Below are 20,734 nucleotides of genomic sequence, written 5' to 3'. Positions count from 1 at the left end.
GCGTTTGGCGATTTGCATTAATCAACGGCGATTAACGCAAATCGCCCAAGTGAAAACGGGCCCATAGAGTATTATTGCACTAGCGCTTTAAAAAGCACTAGAGCTTAAGCGTCTTGCCAAAATTGCCGCCAAAACGCTCTAGTGTGAATGGGCCCTAAAGGAAACCAGACCTGAGCAACTCTAACAGTTTTATACATACCTGGGGCTTCCTCCAGTCCCATCCGCACGGATCACTCCCACGTTGCCGTCCTCAGTCTCCTCCATCTTTGGTACCGGGTCCCGTTACTTCAGCCAGTCGTGGCCAATCTAACGTAAGAGAAGTGCACTATTTACGAGCAATAGTCCCGATGCCATATATTATCCATCATGAACTCTATCCCTATCATTTTGCATATTTGTATACGATGCTGGTCAACTCAAGTCACTGATAGATTTTCATGCATTTTCGCATAACAAAGTCTGCTTCATCAGGAAATCACAACAAATAGCAACATAGAGTATCTCAATCAACATTGTGCCTTAAAATAAACACAGCAACTTACAATGACATGCAGCTAATCTGACATGCCATCACCAGCATTGAGCAATAATTGTAAATCCCAGCACATTCTCTTTAGTGGTAAAGTAGCACCAAACCAAGCAGGCCAAGCATGCAAGCAAAATATGCAATGTTATATTATTAATAATTTAGAAAGCACAAACATATTCCACGGCCCTGTACAAAGTAGGAAACAAACATGGGGTTCATCATAATTATGCAGAAAATGGTATACGCCAATATACAAAAGAGAGATCATGGAGAGCTTTGTAAGTTAGGGTTAAAGGATACCTAAGGTGACATGTGACATGATGAGATTGGCATGTGTATGTACAGTGCCTAGCACACAAATAACTGTGCTGTGTTCCTTTTTGTCTTTCTCTGTCTGAAAGAGTTAAATATCAGGTATGTAAGTGGCTGACTACAGTGACTACAGTGTGACCCTCACTGATAAGACATTGCAACTATAAAACACTTTTGTAGCAGAAAATGGCTTCTGAGAGCAAGAAAGAGGTAGAAAGGGGAATTCCTTATCAGTGAGGGTCACACTGTAGTCACTTCCTGTCTGAGTCAGGAGTGAGTCAGCCACTTACATACCTGATATTTAACCCTTTCAGGCAGAGAAAGAAAAAAAGGAACACAGCATAGTTATTTGTGTGCTAGGCACTGTACATACACATGTCTATCTCATCATGTCACATGTCACTTCGGGTATCGCTTAAGATCCTGAACTGGATCCTCTAGTTTATTGGTAGCCAAGGTAAAATGTAATTAAGCATTTAGTGCCGAGCATAGATCGCCCAGCCCGTTACTGCTTTGTGATTATGTAGCTACCTAAGAACTCAAAGAGCGGCATCTGTAGGAAAATTTTACTAGATTATTGTAACTGTAATTTATTGCTAGATATTTGCTACTTGGTATTGATGTTATTATCGATTGCTGGCATTGCTGTCATTATTTGCTATCTCTACTGATACTGAGGCTGGGTTCACAGTGGTCAGTTGCATAATTCATGCTTTACAATGACTGTGAACTGCAATGCAGACTGGCCATAGACTTTAATACAAAGCCTGCATGCAGTGAGTTAGAATAACGCAATCCGTTACTGTGAATAGGCCCATAAAATGGTATGGGCAGTGAGTTGACATGCAGAATTATTCTGTAACGATACTGGCCTTTGAAACACTATTAGAAGCTATTCGAACAAACCCCTCAATAAAAGGAATCCAGATTGGCCCAGATATATTTAAATGCAATGCATTTGCAGATGACTTATTACTCACTCTGACAGACCCCATCATATCGATACCCAACGCCATCCAGACACTTAAGAGCTTCGGAATAGCCTCGGGTCTCCTGGGGAACCAAGAAAAAACAGAAGCGTTAACTTTGAATTTCCCTCCCAATCTAGAACAACAGATTAAAGATAACTTCCACTTTCTCTGGAAAAATAAAAAAATAAAATACTTAGGAATACAAATAACAGATGAGATTAAATCCCTTTATGAACAGTATTACCTCCCCCTTCTGAAGACAATAAAAGCTAAACTCCTAGCCTGGGAGAACTTGAAAATTTCCTGGATGGGCAGGATTGCCTCAATTAAAATGATTACTCTGCCTAAATTGCTTTACCTATTCAGATCCCTATCGATAGAGGTCCCCCGCTCGTATTTCCACAACGTACAGAAAGACATATCGAGATTTATCTGGAATAGACGGAAACCACGTATTGCATCATCAATTATGTATAGGAATAAACTAAATGGGGGATTGGGAGTTCCCAACATTCAAAAATTGTTCTACGCAGCCAGGCTCTCTCAACTATACAGTGCAACATTTAGAAACCACTCTTCTCAATGGAGGGAAATAGAAAATGCCTTAATAGCCCCTTTTAGAATACAGCATGCGATTTGGTTCAAAGAAATCCCGAAATCTATCATAAACACAAATAACCCAATTATTTCCTATTCTTTCAAGCTTTGGAAAATGTTACGCTTTAAATTTAAGCTGATATCCATAAACTCCCCACTGGCCCCCATTACTAGAAACCCTGATTTTATCCCAGGAATAGACCCTAGATATTATAAATGGTGGACGGAAAACAAGTTTATACACTTCCAGGATATATTGGTTAGAGGGACAGGCAATATCCAATCCACAATTAATCCACCACCTTCTGAAGTATTTCGCTCTATTCAACTTCAGCACTATATAACCCAGCAATGGAAATAAAGTATCCCACCTTCATTGACAATACTAGAAAAATATCTTACTCAGATGGGGGAAGTACTGAAGCCTATATCATTGTTCTATAAATGTCTCCTACTACCTTTAACACTGGAAAAAAAAACTATCAAACAAAATGGGATAAAGATTTGGGAATAGAAATAACAGACAGCCAGTGGGCATTAATTTGGAAGAACACATCTAAATGCTCTAGCAATGTTTCTCTGACAGAAACCTCCCTCAAACTCTTATATAGGACTTATCTAACGCCCACCAGAATAAACAAATATAAAACACAATCCCCAAGCACATGCTTCAGGGGATGCCAAGACAATGGGGACTACATGCATATATGGTGGAAGTGTCCCAAGGCACAAGCCCTTTGGGGAAAAGTCTATGGGCTTGTTTCCACTGTTGCGACGCGATTTCGCCGGCATTCCGACGCTTGTAAAAACGCATGCGGATGCGCTTCCGCATGCGTTTTTACCCGCGATTTCGCGTGCGATTTCGCATGGCAGGGTGCCATGCGAAATTAACCATGACACTGCCAGGGCAAAATAAAATTGAAAAAGGTGCGAAATCGCACGCGAAATCGCGGGTAAAAACGCATGTAACAAACGCATGCGTTTTTACTATTAAATACATTAGCGGCGATTCGCATGCATTCCACTCGCAGGCGAATTCGTTGGCTCTTTTGTGCGTTTTTTTACCGCTGAAAAAAACGCACCTCAACAACGCTACAGTGGAAACAGGCCCATCCACTTGCATTACATGTGCGACTCTGCATGCGTTGGACGCATGCAGATTCGCGATAGTGGAAACGAGCCCTATGAGTTATCAACAGAACTCTGGAACCTACCCCTCCACCCATCCCCGACACTGGCCCTACTTAATCTTAACTCACCATCCCTCCCTAGGGGAGGAAAAATCTTATTCACAAAATTTTTAGTAGCTGCCAGATCACATATTGCCCAATCCTGGCTTTTAACTGATTTGTGCTGGGAAAAAGTTATACAAAAAATAAACTACATATGCCTTAATGAATACATCATGGCTCTTACTACAGGAGACTCTAATATGTTCCTATTCTTATGGCAAGACTGGATATCCTCGGCATATGGGAACCATCTACATACACTCATTCTAGGTAACACATGAAGGATATCTCCTTATTTTGACATCCATCATACTAGTTGCTCTTCCTACCCTTACTGACACTGATACTCAGACAACTCGGTCCAACCCATTTTAGGCTGTTTATCTGATAAACTAGTGCCATGTATACAATGATAGCTAAGTAGTTAAACTGTATTGTTTGTATGTTTTACCCACAAGGGGAAGATATGTTGATCTTCCTTACCTTATCTGGTTACAATCAATGACAAATGTATGACCTTAAGATGATAGTGCCATTTGAATGTCATTGTAATGTTCCTTCTTCAATAAAGCTATTTGAAAGTAAAGAATTATTCTGTAACGCAACTTACCACTGTGAAAAGGGCTTCATGGTATTAATAATGGCCAGGGCCGGATTTCTGGGAAGGCCACAAAGGTCAAGGCCTAGGGCAATAAAATTCAGAAGGGCGCAGGACTTGGAGAGATAAGAGGTCACATGTCAAAGTAAATCACTTCTGCTTTGCTCTATTCTGCCTGAATTCCAGAGATCCCTGCATCTCTCTCACTGCAGAGTGTGTGTGATGACAGTCAGCATATGTTGTCATCTGAGGATCTTGTCCTTAGTATAATGAGTGGGGACATACAAGCTGCTGTGAGAAGAAAAATATATGTGCTCAAGTAGTAGAACTTTTGAGTTCAGATTACTTTCTTTATGCAGCACGCATTCACGGACAGGAATTATCAGCTCTCCTCTCCCCCTGACTGATGTTTATTACTTGGTCAGAGCTGTTAGACCTGAGACCTGTTGAATGTATGGTTTGTTTTTATTTCCTAAGGAAGGACAGCAACATTCTCTCTGTGCTACAGTTTAAATCTTTCCTGACATGTTTTAGAAGCAGCAAAGCATTGTACTGTGTTAGCCATCAGTGAAAGCAGGGTGTTTTGAAACAGAATGAGAACTGTATTACATTTATTTATATTCACAAAACAATGTATGCATCTCCTGCTGACTGTATATATAACTGTATGTCCTAACATCTTGCATACAGGAACAAAGTCTAAGGGTGACTCATTAGCCAAAGGCTCACTATTTTCTTTTGGTTAGCCAATAAATATTATTATTCTGTTACAAAATGTAAAAACTTCCTGCTGACTGATTAAGATCTGTCTTAACTTGCCCCAAGTGCTAAATTGTCACTGAGAAAAGTACACCTGAGCTTATGCTAGATACACATGATGCAATTTTCTGACAGATTTACTGTCATATCGACTATTTCCAACATGTCCGATCTGCTATCCGATAGATTTTCTGAATGATTTTTTCATAGAAATGAACGGAAAATCGATTGAAAAATTGATCGGAAATCAGATCAGACATTGGAAATAATCGATCTGACAGTAAATCTGTCAGAATTGTATCGTGTGTACCTAACTAGAATTACACTACATCTATGCCAGCGTGTGTAGTGTCGGATCCTTCTACTTACCTGTTCTCTGCTTTGGATGGGTTTCTCTCCTTTGCCATCACCTGTTTGTGACTGACTGAAGCAAGTCGCACAAAGGACAAAGAAGCAGTGCATACTCTGTCCTCTCGGGCTTCTTGTAATTTTGCACTCCTGTATGCAGGTGCACAGCAGCTGAGGCTTGGAGTGTTATGGGTATGTGTACTTGACAAGTGCTGCTCATATATGAGCGTCATTTCTGGATTATGCAAGCCCTGAACACAATCAGCTGCTGTGCATCCAGGCTGGAGTGCAAAATTACATGGAGTGGACAGAGCATGCACTGCTTCTTTGTTGAACAGGGGGGGGGGGGGGGGGGCAAAGCAGCAAAACAGACAGGAGCCCATGTAACCCAGTGATCACTAGTCAGAGTTGGACAGAATGGGGGGGGGGGGGTTGGTGACAGCTGGCCTAGGGCCCTGGCAAGTGCAAATCCGGCCCTGATAATGGCTCTCATAAAACTGCCTGAAAAGCTGTTGTGCAGAGAAAGCAAACAAAAGTTTGCTTTCTTAAAGAGAATCTGTATTGTTAAAATCGCACAAAAGTAAACATACCAGTGCGTTAGGGGACATCTCCTATTACCCTCTGACACAATTTCGCCGCTCCTCGCCGCATTAAAAGTGGTTAAAAACAGTTTTAAAAAGTTTGTTTATAAACAAACAAAATGGCCACCAAAACAGGAAGTAGGTTGATGTACAGTATGTCCACACATAGAAAATACATCCATACACAAGCAGGCTGTATACAGCCTTCCTTTTTAATCTCAAGAGATCATTTGTGTGTTTCTTTCCCTCTGCATCTCTCATGCACTGAAGTTTCAGGCTGCTTGTTTCTTCCTGCAAACAGCTTTGCCCTTGTCTGTAATTCTTCAGTATGTGAAAGCCCAGCCAGCTCAGAGGAAGATTTATCCAGCTTGTAAAAGATAAGAGAGAAGAGAGAAGCTGCTCTAATTCCAAATAACACACAGGCAGTGTGCATAGAGGGGCCTGGAAGTGGGAGTTCATAGCAGAACCACAACACTGAAGAACTTGGCAGCCTTCCAGACACAGGCCGACAAGTCTGACAGGGGAAAGATGCATAGATTTATTACAGAGACTGTGATAGCAGAAAGTGCTGCAGTAAGCCAGAACACATTAGAATAGCTTTTTGAAATTGTAGGATGATAAAAAACAGGATGCAATTTTTGTTACGGAGTCTCTTTAAGGCCTCTTACACAGTGTGATGTTAAAGTCGCACGTTAAAAATGTTTCAACGCAGAGTAACGCACAGCAATACTAAATCTGTGCGACATTCACAGTGCACACGTTGCGTTTTTGTGTAATGCGTGGCATTATTAGAAAGTGCTGCATGCTGTGTGTTTAGCAATGAATCTGTTTTTTTTTTTTATGTTCCACATGCGCCATTTTCGTTCCATAGTAAATACATTTTCTAATGTGCGACTTTAACGGCGCACTGTGAAAGTGTATATGCGTTGCATTAGGCCCGCATTGTGCGACCTTAACGTCGCATCAAACGCAACATCCCACTGTGAAAGAGGCCTTAAACTGAAAGAATTTGCGATAATTCAGGTTGGAGTGAGCTCCGAGATGTCTCCCAGGCACCACTGCTGAATATATGCAAATTAACCATTGTTGTCCTTTTAAGAAGTACACACACACTCCCCACTCCAATGAGTTCTGGTTCACTATGAGCTTGCTGGTTAGTCTGTACATCTGTGTAGTCATGCAAAACTATACAATGACATTAACTAGTGTTGGTCAGTTCTGCTTGCAAACTTTTGCCATATTTGCATTGAAAATCTTCTCTTTTAACTAACTTTTCAGCATTTTACAATTGAAAAAGTACCCAAAAGTTTGAGAAAAAGTACTACCAAATTTATTTTGAGTATTTTCTCACTTGCTGGTGGCTTCAATGGCATTTATGACAACTCAGGAGAAAAGTGAATTGCATATGGCCCCCAGTGAGGGCCGGATTTACCATAAGGCACTGTAGGCACGTGTCTACAGGGACCTGATGATGGAAAGGCGGCTCACTCCCCTCTCCACGTGCCTTTCTCCTTTCTTCCCTATACAGAGCCCTGAGTGGAGTGTAAATGAGAGGTCACTCATCCAGGTTTGGCATTCCACTGACCAGAACTCCCTTCAGTCAGGGACACCTCTAGCTACCTAATAGTTGGGGCCAACTGTAGCTACTTAATACTGATGGTACTTCTGGCTTCCTAATACTAAGGGGCACCTGTAGCCACCTATGATGGCAAGGGAACTAAGGGAGAAGTGACAGCCGGGCCAGACAGCAGTGCAGATGGAAGTCTAGGGTGCCAAGACATCGGGCCCTATAGGCTCCTCCTGTGAGGTAAATCAGGGCCTGCCCCCAGTCTTACAAGTACTATTTTTTGTTAGGGTAAAGGGGCACTATGGCGAAAAATTGTAAAATTTAAAATATGTACAAACATATACAAATAAGAAGTACGTTTTTTCCATAGTAAAATGAGCTATAAATTACTTTTCTCCTATAATGCTGTCACTTACAGTAGGTAGTAGAAATCTGACAGAAGCGACAGGTTTTGGACTAGTCCATCTCTTCATAGGGGGTTCTCAGCAAGACTTTTATTATTTATAAAGATATTCCCTAAAAAGGATTTAAACAATGATGCTGGCCAGCTTCCCTGCTCCCTACACAGTTTTTTGGCAGTTGGACAGAGCAACTGCCATTCACTAAGTGCTTTTGAAAATAAATATATCCCTGAGAATCCCCTAAAAAGAGATAGACTAGTCCAAAACCTGTCACTTCTGTCAGATTTCTACTACCTACTGTAAGTGACAGCAACATAGGAGAGAAGTAATTTATGGCTCATTTTACTCTGTAAAAAATGTACTTCTTCACAGTTTTTTGCTGTAGTGCCCCTTTAAATTTCCATTTGTTCTAAATACTACAGTATATTAGCATTCCTGACACCAATATGCAATTGGCTTTTTCTCCTAAGTTTTCCCCTAGGGGATAACCTTTCAGCTTCGCTTTAAAATAACTTTTCAGCATTTCACAATTAAAAAAAGTACCAAAAATAGTAAAAAAAAAAAAGAGCTATCAACATTATGTTGAGCATTTCCTTCTTTCTTGTGGTTTCAAATGCATTTTATTGACAAGTTTTAAAATATCAACTTGGAGAAACCTCAAGAGAAAAAGTGAATTGCATATGGGCCCTCGTTCCATATGCAAATACCCCCTTTTTTTACAGAGTTATCTCCTAGGAGATAATTTGAATCTTCTCTTTAAATTAACCTTTCATCGTTTTACAATTGATACAGTACCAAAAAGAAGGTAAAACAGCGCTTTGAAAATTATTTTGAATATTCTTTTGCTTGCTGGTTGTTTATGACAAGGTGTGGAAATATCACCTAGGAGAAAACGTTTGGGAAAAAGTGAATTATTATTATAATGATATTATTAAGTTAAAGCACCAATATATTCTGTGGAGGAGAGTATGGGACCTGCATGTAATTATGCTAGTTCTATGCTTTCCTATGTAGATAAGACAGTATTTTGGCATCTTGGGACTCTCACAGTGAAGGCCAGAAAGTTTCTTCTTTATCCCCTCAGTTTCTTGAGTTCCTGAAGTCCTGGAGTTCATTTATCGAAGTTCACGCACTGGACACATGATCTGCTATATCTTTCTTAACCCTCCTGGCAGTCAATTAAAACCGCCAGGGGGTAGCGCAGCACTATTTTTTTTTTTTTTTTTTTAAATCATGTAGCTAGCCTAGCGCTAGCTACATGATAGCCGCTGTGCAGCGGCATCCCCCCACCCTCTTCGAGCCCGTCCGGAGATCCCGTTTTGAACAGGATTTCCATTAAGGCTTCCCCCGTCGCCATGGCGATGGGCGGGATGACGTCACCGATGTCATCGATGTCAAAGGGAGTCTCGATCCACCCCTCAGCGCTGCCTGCCACTGATTGGCCAGGCAGCGCATGAGGTCTGGGGGGGGGGCGCGGCGCGGTGGGTAGCGGCGAATAGGCGCGGAGCAGCGGCAATCGGGCAGTACACGCAGCTAGCAAAGTGCTAGCTGCGTGTACCAAGAAAAAAAATTATGCAAATCGGCCCAGCAGGGCCTGAGAAATCCTCCTGCGCAGCATAGCCCGAGCTCAGCTCGGGCTTACCACCAGGAATGTTAATAAATGTAATAAATTAAGATATCTTTTGCAATATGTTATACCACTGTTACGACTTTTTCTCTTTATTCATGACGTAAGGTTGTATTGCGATAGCATCTAGAGGAGAGAAAGGTTATCAGTAATAGCCATGTTGGGTAAATGTACCCACCCAACAAGCCGCTCCCATTCTAGATAAATGTTTAATTGATACCATTTTTATTATATACTGGTCATCAGTAGAGATTCCGTGAGGGTTGTTGCTCTATAGTGAGTCACTGGGATTTGGTTGTATTACACATTCCCCTTTACTAAGGTTGTGGTAAGGTAGGGCATGCTGGAGAACCTACTGTAAGAGATCCAGCAAGCCTAAACTGGTTTTTACTTTCGTCTACAATCAGGTGGTGACATATATGCCTGAGTCATGTCAAATGAAAGCAAACCTGAACTAAAAATAAACCCAAAAGTGAACAAACTGTATATGTTGTAGCAATAGTATCTATTGTCCTGGTGTTTCATATTCTCATTGTCATTGTAAAATGTGCACAGCAGCCATGTCAGCCATGTAGGTTTGTAAAACCTACTTCATTTAGCTCATAACAAAATAAATAACTAGCTTTGGACTTTTTTCTTGGTACCAGGGGTGTGACTAGAAATCACTGGGCCCCTTCTGGAAAACTTTGAATTGGGCCCCACCACCAAGTATAGGTGCCCCTGGTATAGCCAGGTATAGGTGCCCTCAGTATAGCCAGGTAGAGGTGCCCCTAGTATAGCCAGGCATAAATGCCCCTAGTATAGCCAGGCATAAATGCCCCTAGTATACACAGGTATAGGTGCTCCCAGTATAGCCAGATATAGGTGCCCTCTGTATAGCCAGGTAGAGATGCCCCTAGTATAGCAAGGCATAAATGCCCCTAGTATACATAGGTATAGGCACTCCCAGTATAGCCAGATATAGGTGCCCTCAGTATTGCCAGGTAGAGTTGCCCCTAGTATAGCCAGGCATTCAGTATATGCCCCCAGTATAGCCAGGCATAGATGCCCCCAGTATAAACAGGTATAGGTGCCCCCATATAGCCAGATATAGGTGCCCTCAGTATAGCCAGGTAGAGATGCCCCTAGTATAGCAAGGCATAAATGCCCCTAGTATACACAGTTATAGGTGCCCTCAGTATAGCCAGGCATAGATGCCCCCAGTATAAACAGGTATAGGTGCCCCCATATAGCCAGATATAGGTGCCCTCAGTATAGCCAGGTAGAGGTGCCCCTAGTATAGCAAGGCATAAATGCCCCTAGTATAGCCAGGCATACAGTATATGCCCCCAGTATAGCCAGGCATAGATGCCCCCAGTATAAACAGGTATAGGTGCCCCCATATAGCCAGATATAGGTGCCCTCAGTATAGCCAGGTAGAGGTGCCCCTAGTACAGCCAGGCATAAATGCCCCTAGTATACACAGGTATAGGCACTCCCAGTATAGCCAGATATAGGTGCCCTCAGTATTGCCAGGTAGAGGTGCCCCTAGTATAGCCAGGCATACAGTATATGCCCCCAGTATACACAGATAAAGGTGCCCTCAGTATAGCCAGGTAGAAGTACCCTTAGTATAGCCATGCATAAAAGCCCCCAGTATACACAGGTATACTTCCCCCCACCTTGGGCACCTCTAGCTGCCATCAATGCTGGATGGGGAAGCACTGATGGGGGGGCCCGCCACCCTTTGTGGTTATTGTTCCCCCCTCATGTGCTGCACTCCCTCCTGCCCCCAAAAATGGCCCTGGGCCATTCCGCTTTCTACATAGCTAAATAGCCTAGGCTAAACATCACTGGGAGGATGGGTGGATTACATACTAATATACAACAATTTATATATAGACATAGGAAGCGCTTTCAATGCTGACACCAGGAAAATTACCACAAATATGGGTATCCTATTGTAAGGCTTGGTGGTGTATTCTCCACAGTCAGCATGCAACGCATGAGCTGGCGTGGAGGAGGTACACACACTAGCACCAGGAAACAGGCTATCCCTAGTATAGTGGAGGGGAGGACTGACTCCAATAGGAGATTGTGGCGCACAGAGCCGGTGCAGATCTGACAGCCACAAACAATGCTTTCGTTATAACGTCTCAGCGCAAAGTAGCGCTGAGCGCATAAACCAGAACTGAGGAGATCAGGACAGGTAGACAGAATGAACGCTTGCTAGCTAGCGGCTACTTAGCGACAGCAAGCGTCCAAAACCAGACAGACTGGAATGAGGCAGCCAATGCGATGCGGCGATGGCGTGCCTCACAAAGACAGGACAGGACAGTCAGAAAATAGCAGGATTAAGATAGATGAACGTAACACAGATAAATATACAATAAGTATGTTTTCCTAGCGTATTACAATTACAGCTATCAATGAAACTATTTGTAACTTCTGACTAACATATGTATATATCGGCAATGAACCGATATATGACATAAGCAGGAACGCTGACTAGGACTGGAGTAATACAGGGAACAGGACTCAGAAGGATTCGCTATCTCTTCGCAGAGATGAACGCAATCCACAAACAGTAACAGAACAGGATTCAGAAGGATTCGTTATCTCTTCGCAGAGATGAACGCAATCCACAAACAGGAACAGAACAGGATTCAGAAGGATTCGTTATCTCTTCGCAGAGATGAACGCAATCCACAAACAGGACCAGGAACAGGATAACTAGCTCAGCACGGGTGTTCACGGTACGCGCAAACTACCAAAACGTGCTGGAAAACTGACTAACTGAACACAGGAAATAAACAGTTCGTGTACGTATATATCAGCAACACTGATATATCAACGTAACACAAATACAAGGAAAATAATAAACGTGCTGGTATGCATATATATTGGCAATGAACCAATATATGATGCAAAGACCAGCAAAGTATCTTTAACAAGAAACACGATCGGGGGCTAAAGCGACAGCAAGACAGGCTTAAGCTGAAGCTATGAAAAACCCAAGGAAACCCTGCAGGAAGCAGATCTTTATACTGAGGTCATCCAATGGGAGCAGACATGCAGATTCCCACACAGGTGAATGATAATCAGTCACAAGCTGACAGCAGGGAAAGACAGACAAAGCTATGCAGTTTGCATGGAAATAGATCAGAACTGCCTGAGCTGCAGCACTACTACTTCCAGCAACAGCTGCTGCAGCAGCGATCATCACAGTACCCCCGCCCTTAAAAGCGGATTCCAGACGCTTTTCAAAACTGAAATTCCCAACAAAACAGTCCGACTGATAATTCATGATGACCGGGACAGCCCGGCAAGACCGAATTCCAGAATCAGCCCCCACAAGACTGGACCCATCAGAACCAGAACCTACAGAACCATGCCCATCAGTACTACAAGCCCCAATGTGACACCCATCAGAACCATGATTTCCAGAAGAAAGCCCTCCGAAATTCCCTGAGCGATACCCACCGCCTTCCAGGAACCGTTCAGAAACGCCAAAGCCTTTGCAATGCCCACCGGTACTGTCTTTACCAACACAAAACCCACTGTTGAACCAGTCCAAGGCACCAGGACAAGTTTTCTCAGAGACCTCCCAGAACACCTTGAAGCTCCAAAGAGATCCCCATAGGTCAGAATGCCCCTTAGGCTCACATGGAGAACTATCAAGAACCCCTATGGAACCTAGGGCAATTCCCGAGTCATGGCCACAAGGACAAACATCAATATCAGGGCTTTCAGGGACCAGAACCATCTCTGGGCATGCAGGCAGACTGGCAACATCAGAACATGTTGCCACTAAGGAAGCATCAGAGCACGCTAACACCTTACACACACTTGGGCATTCTGGCACACTAAGAACATCTGGGCACACTGGCACAAGAGAAACCTCTGGGCACGTCAAGGAACTGTGAGCCTCAGGGTCAGCCAAGACGGGACCAAAACCAGGACCGGCCAAAAAAAAATCATCATGACTAGACTTCGCAACTACTGGATTTTTACACGAGAATGCAGGATCAGACTTAGATGTCGCTGATTCCAGCAAAGTCAGTAACAAATCAGATTCAGGGGCACTAACAAGACAGGACAAATCTTCTGATGTATGCACTGAACCAGATAGGGACTCCACAACTACCTCTGGACTGGACAGAGACTCATTTAATATACTGGATTGGAGCTCATGAGGCGCTGCAGAACAAGTCAGTATTGCAGCAGCCCCCACTGGACTAGGCAAAACTGAGGAATTCCCTGGACAGGAAAGGGACTCTGGAACCTCTGCCACAGCGGCCAGAGAACCAGAATCTTTCAGGATACAAGGCAGGGTTTCAGGAATGCTTACTAAATCAGACTGAAATTCTGAGACTTCTGTTATTTTGACCAGAGAATCAGAATTATCCATGTTACAGGGCAAGACTTCTGAAACATGCAGAGGACAGGGCTGGAGTTCCTCGGCTGTTACAACACTGGAGAGGGACTCAACAACATTGGTTAAATCAGACTGTGTACAGGGCAAGGTATCTGACACACTTGCTGACGAGGACAATATTTCAATGGCTTCTGCTTTGCTGGGCAGAAATTCATCAAGTTTTATTAGAGCAGACTGTAATTCCAAAACAGCTGCTAGACAAGTGAATATTACTGCAACACCAACTGAGGTAAGCAGTGCCTCAGACCCTTCTGCTAGAGGGTTTGAAATATCCAAAGTACTGGGTGAAGCATAAGACTCTGCGACCACAGCTTCACTGGACAGGATCACTGAACAGTCCATATTGCAGGGCAAAACCATGGAAGCACCTGCTGGACAGCATAATGATTCTGTGACCTGAGTTTCATTGGAGAGATCTACAGCACAATTCATGGTACAGGGCAAATTTATTGGAACATTTTCTGAACAAGGTAATAATTCTGCGATTTCAGGTTCACAGAGCAGATGCTCTGAGCTATTCACGAAACTAGAGCGAGGTGTAGAAACAGGAAGATCAAGACACAATGTTTGCGCATCTGAATCACCATTCAATTGTAAAATTGGAAAATTCAGATGCTGGGGTTCTGAGATTTCTGGACAGGATTGCTGGGACTCGGAAACTGATGTAGTGCATCTATTGGCATCTGCTGGATCAGACAGGAGTTGAACTTTATTAACACGGGTAATTTCTGCAGAAGTGTTTGCAGAGACAGGCAAGATTTTTCTGGTGTCTGTTTCACTGAACAAAGACTCATGAGTACTGGCTAGGCTGGACTCAGAAGTCAGCAGGACCTCTGGATTCTCTGCTGAGAAATTTGTGCAGGGCAAAGTTAAGAAAGTATCAGTGGCTTCTGTTTTACTGGGAAGTAACACTGAGTTATCCATGGTACAGGGTGGAGTTACAGGAACATTCACAAGACATGGCAGGGACTCAGTAACTGGAGAAGTGGGACAGTCTCCAATTGACAGTGTGTCTTCCCTGGTATCAACTGATTGAATCGCATAAAAATCATCCAAAATCATTTTCCACACATCGATCAATGGAGCCACAAAGTCATACCCACACACACCAGTTTTTATTAGGTTATAGGCAGACTTAATGCATGCATTCAATACTAATTCACCTTTTGCACTGTAAAATTGACAAAATGAACTTGAATCATTCTTCCATTCATTGACCAGAGCTTCCATCTCTCCTTTCTCAAATGGAGGATTCCAAGCATACTTAACAGGCAGATCACAGTTTGCAGATATGATTGTGGCAGGGACATATATTGGGTTAATTAGCAGGTGATTGGCAGATTCCTTATTCTTAAGAATCTCTAATACCTGTAGCAAGTGTTTAACTGTAGTGTATGCAAACTTTCCTTGCTTCACAAATAAGTTGATTTGTTCAATACTCTGTAATATCTCCTCATAATCATACTCAGATAATTATTTTAAACAAAAATCTTTATTTTCCCTAGCCAGTGATGAAAGTTCATTAGTAGTTTCATAAGTCCATTTAACTCCCCTGAAAGACAATTGCATTTCATTATCTGTTAATGGCAGAATCTCATTATAGGTCTCAGTCGCTAAGGATAACGACTCTGCAGATTGGACACGTTTTTTAGAACGTTTGCGTTTTGCCTTTGACCTTGCGGTTTTTGATGATTTATTCAAAGCTGCAGGAAAATTATCAGTAACACTTTCTGCTTGCTGCTCATTCTTGCAAGCATTTGAAGGAGCAGCTGATTGGCCTGCTGCCAGGAGTTCATTTAGAGGGAAAGGCAATGGATCTATGCGCAACCAGTTATGGATCACAAACGCTAGAAATTCCAGCGGTCTCTCATTCAAATCGGAATGATTGAGAACATCACATGCCCACTGAAGCAATTGCCCTTTAAACAAAATATAAACTAGCTGGAGTGCCCAGGTTGAAACAGGAGTCACTTGGAGATCGGGATTGGCCAGGAACCTGGCACATTCAGAGAAAAACTCATTTTCTGTTTCAGAGCTAAGTTCTTCAAATTTCTTAAAGGAACAGGAACCATAATTAACAGTGTCATACTTTCTGGGAATCCCCCCCACAATGGGGATTGGTAATGAGGTTTTCATAATGTAAGGCTTGGTGGTGTATTCTCCACAGTCAGCATGCAACGCATGAGCTGGCGTGGAGGAGGTAGACACACTAGCACCAGGAAACAGGCTATCCCTAGTATAGTGGAGGGGAGGACTGACTCCAATAGGAGATTGTGGCGCACAGAGCCGGTGCAGATCTGACAGCCACAAACAATGCTTTCGTTATAACGTCTCAGCGCAAAGTAGCGCTGAGCGCATAAACCAGAACTGAGGAGATCAGGACAGGTAGACAGAATGAACGCTTGCTAGCTAGCGGCTACTTAGCGACAGCAAGCGTCCAAAACCAGACAGACTGGAATGAGGCAGCCAATGCGCTGCGGCGATGGTGTGCCTCACAAAGACAGGACAGGACAGTCAGAAAATAGCAGGATTAAGATAGATGAACGTAACACAGATAGATATACAATAAGTATGTTTTCCTAGCGTATTACAATTACAGCTATCAATGAAACTATTTGTAACTTCTGACTAACATATGTATATATCGGCAATGAACCGATATATGACATAAGCAGGAACGCTGACTAGGACTGGAGTAATACAGGGAACAGGACTCAGAAGGATTCGCTATCTCTTCGCAGAGATGAACGCAATCCACAAACAGTAACAGAACAGGATTCAGAAGGATTCGTTATCTCTTCGCAGAGATGAACGCAATCCACAAACAGGAACAGAACAGGATTCAGAAGGATTTGTTATCTCTTCGCAGAGATGAACGCAATCCACAAACAGGACCAGGAACAGGATAACTAGCTCAGCACGGGTGTTCACGGTACGCGCAAACTACCAAAACGTGCTGGAAAACTGACTAACTGAACACAGGAAATAAACAGTTCGTGTACGTATATATCAGCAACACTGATATATCAACGTAACACAAATACAAGGAAAATAATAAACGTGCTGGTATGCATATATATTGGCAATGAACCAATATATGATGCAAAGACCAGCAAAGTATCTTTAACAAGAAACACGATCGGGGGCTAAAGCGACAGCAAGACAGGCTTAAGCTGAAGCTATGAAAAACCCAAGGAAACCCTGCAGGAAGCAGATCTTTATACTGAGGTCATCCAATGGGAGCAGACATGCAGATTCCCACACAGGTGAATGATAATCAGTCACAAGCTGACAGCAGGGAAAGACAGACAAAGCTATGCAGTTTGCATGGAAATAGATCAGAACTGCCTGAGCTGCAGCACTACTACTTCCAGCAACAGCTGCTGCAGCAGCGATCATCACACCTATATAATTTACTGCATATATGTCACTACAGGGCCACTTTAATGATATATGTATCCGATTTCAAATTGTTAGTGTTTTCTTTGTGTCATATCTGCTGTGCAGGTGGTCATCTCACATAGCTTTTCTGCCCCATGTATTGCCACATAAAATCAGTTAACCACTACCACTGTCGACACGGAAGACACTAAACCATACACTTGGTTATAAGGTAAATACCTGTTTACAAACTTAATGACACAGAAAGAGGTCATTTCTCTTAACTTATCTTGCTTGCTGTAAAAATGTATTCTCAGTAAGGCAACAATTTATCTTTACTGCTCGAAAACAAAAATCATATAACAGGCTCCATAAGTGTGTGTGTGTGTGTGTGTGTGTGTGTGTGTGTGTGTGTGTGTGTGTGTGTGTGTGTGTGTGTGTGTGTGTGTGTGTGTGTGTGTGTGTGTGGTGTGTGGTGTGTGGTGTGTGGTGTGTGGTGTGTGTGTGTGTGTGTGTGTGTGTGTGTGTGTGTGTGTGTGTGTGTGTGTGTGTGTGTGTGTGTGGGGGGGGGGGGGGGGGGGGGGGGTTCCACTTTACAAGGAATTGGGAATTGTGGGAAACCCCACAAGGAATTGTGGGAAACACCTCTGTAGGAGTTCACACCTAATCTCTGAACCTAGAATCTTTGGCTTCCTGCTTGACCAGTACTTGCTAAGTGGGGGTGTTATATTACCCACATTTAGAGGGGGGGGGGGTTTGGGCAGTAGTATTTATTTATGAGGGTAAGGAAGTGTTATGGTGGCACTATGTGTTGCGGAGGTTGGCCTCACATGCTAAGAGGCGTTAATGTGGTAATCTTTTACCAAAGTGAAGGAGGATGGAGGGCAATAAAAGTTTCACAGATGTCCTCGTGGTTTGTAGTTACATCCTCCTGCCATTCACTGTGGGAGGTATTGCAGCGAAAGGGTAGACCACTCTACCAAGCTAATAACCAACATACTGTATGAAGAGCTCAAGAGACTGGGCAGATGTTTTTTTTTGTCCTTAAAAATACGTAAATTGCAATAATCCGAATCAATCCTGACAGCTATCTTATCCCGAGTGTCCACAAACCAATCAAGGCTGAACTTTAGGGCTGTTCCTATAGCACCAATAAAGTCACTAACCTTTGGCCGCATGAGTTATATTCTTTGTCAGTGTGTCACACTGGTCCTGCGTCACACCCCTTGTATCTCACAGCGATGACCCTGCCTCTGTTGTATATCTGTTCACCTGATAGCTATGGGATCACTGGATGCCCTGACTTCCCAGCTGAACAACAAAGAGGACAGAAGATCAGACTCTGAGGGATGAGGACCCTTGTTTGGGCTCTGGCCACTGTGCTGGTTGCCACAATCTCCACCCCAGTATTAGGTATGGAAAGAGTCTTCAGAATGTGGAAAACAATCCAAAATTTAACTTGTACAGCAAAAATATTAAGGAAATTAAGTGTTTACAGATATAACCCTTGTTTTTTTGTTCATTGTACCTATGTGGTTTAAATTTAGATAATACATTCTATACATCAACAACCATACAACTACACATTCTCCAGATATTTAAAGCACAAGTGCTTGTGTACATGGATCATCCACAATATTAAAACCACTAACAGGTTAAGTCAGTAGTATTGATTATTATAATGATTAGTTAGTATTTATATAGTGCTGACATGTTCTGCAGCACTTTAGTACATAGTCATATCAATGACTGTCCTTAGAGGAGCTCACAATGTAATATCTGCCGTAGTCATAGCCTAATGTCTCTACAATATTATTATTATTATTACTACTACTACTACTACTACTACTACTACTACTACTACTACTACTACTACTACTACTACTACTACCTACTACTACTACTACTACTACTACTACTACTACTACTACTACTACTACTACTACTACTACTACTACTACTACTACTACTACTACTACTACTACTATTATTATTATTATTATTATTATTATTATTATTATTAATAATAATAAATAATTATGTATTTATATAGCACTGACATTTTCTGCAGCACTTTACAGAGTACATAGTCATGTTACTGACTGTCTTCAGAGGAGCTGACAATCTAACCCAACCATAGTTAAGTGTTCATGTTACAGTATAATGCCAGTTTAGGGAGAAGCCAATTAACTTATTTGTATGTTTTTGTAATGTGGGAGGAAACCAACCCAAAAACTCTGTTATTCAGGTGTTATTTATGGAATAGAAACAGGCAGCAATTGACCACCCAGTTGATGAATGCAATGCCTTGGAGAAAGAACAATTGGGCAAAATCTAAGAAACTTTCACAAGAGACAAATTGTGATGATTCAAGGAATGGCAGTTAGTAAACCGTAAGTGCCCAAGGCTCAATGATGCACTTTTGGTGTGAGGGCTAGCCCACCTGGTCTGTTTCTACCAGAGAGCTACTGCAGCACATATTGCTGAAAAACTTAACAGACATCATTCACTTATTTTAAAAAGATAAAACACAACCATTTAAACTTTCAGTATAAATAGTAACAAACGGTGTTCATAAAATGTAAAAATTAAAGTGAACCTTAAGCCAGAAAAAAATGAGGTTTACTCTACCAGCCCCTTGCAGCAGTCCTGTGTCCTCGCAGCCACTCACTAATCCTCTGGTCTCCCGCTGCCAGCTAGTTTCGTTTTTGCCGACAGGCCCGTCAGGACTGGCCACCCGTAGCTTTTTCCGCATTCCCGACTGCAATCAGCGCTATTGCAGGCCGCAATGCGTACAAAAATACGCATTGCCGCATATCTATGCGTTCGTAATGTGGCAACGCGTATTTTTGTACACGTTGCAGCCCGCAATAGCGCTAATTACAGTTGGGAATGCGGAAAAAGGTACGCGTGGCCAGTCCTGATGGGCCTGTCGGCAAAAACGAAACTAGCTGGCAGCGGGGGACCAGAGGATTAGTGAGTGGCTGCGAGGGCACAGGACTGTTGCAGGGGGCTGGTAGAAGCCTCAGGTGAGTAAAACTCATTTTTTTCTGGCTTAAGTGTCCCTTTAAATCGTGTTTAGTCAGTGTAGCAATAATTTGATGTTTGATGGATTTTCAGAATAAACTACCAGGGAAAACAGGGGACATCAGTAACAGAAAGTAGTGCTATGTGAATGCCATTGTACCTGTTTCGAATGTGAACTGTCCAGCCACTTGACTATTGGCTCAGCTCTCTGGGGTCTTCTCCGTGAGGACTTTGCTGGAGATCATCGTAACTAATGTGTCTTCAATCTTCAAGTTTGTTTTTTGTTTGTTTGTTTTTTTTCAAGCACTGTTGGTTACTATTTATTTTGAAAGTTGAAATGGTTGTGTGTTTACGCTTTTCCAAATTGTATTACTGATGTCCTTTTAT

General features: G+C 42.6%; 1 protein-coding gene across 1 annotated transcript in view; it reads left to right on the top strand.

The window, feature by feature from the left end:
• The first annotated feature begins 3,814 nt into the window (after positions 1-3,814).
• LOC137562092 (serine-rich adhesin for platelets-like) overlaps positions 3,815-20,734 on the top strand; it is a 55,304-nt gene continuing 38,384 nt past the window's right edge. Inside the window, exon 1 of the mRNA XM_068273428.1 lies at positions 3,815-3,911. Within this exon, the coding sequence (XP_068129529.1) occupies positions 3,815-3,911 (97 nt within the window). The remainder of the gene's footprint in view (positions 3,912-20,734) is intronic.

This window comes from Hyperolius riggenbachi, chromosome 3 (assembly GCF_040937935.1).
Source record: "Hyperolius riggenbachi isolate aHypRig1 chromosome 3, aHypRig1.pri, whole genome shotgun sequence".
Classification (NCBI taxonomy): domain Eukaryota; kingdom Metazoa; phylum Chordata; class Amphibia; order Anura; family Hyperoliidae; genus Hyperolius; species Hyperolius riggenbachi.
This window is presented reverse-complemented; position numbering and strand designations above follow the sequence as displayed.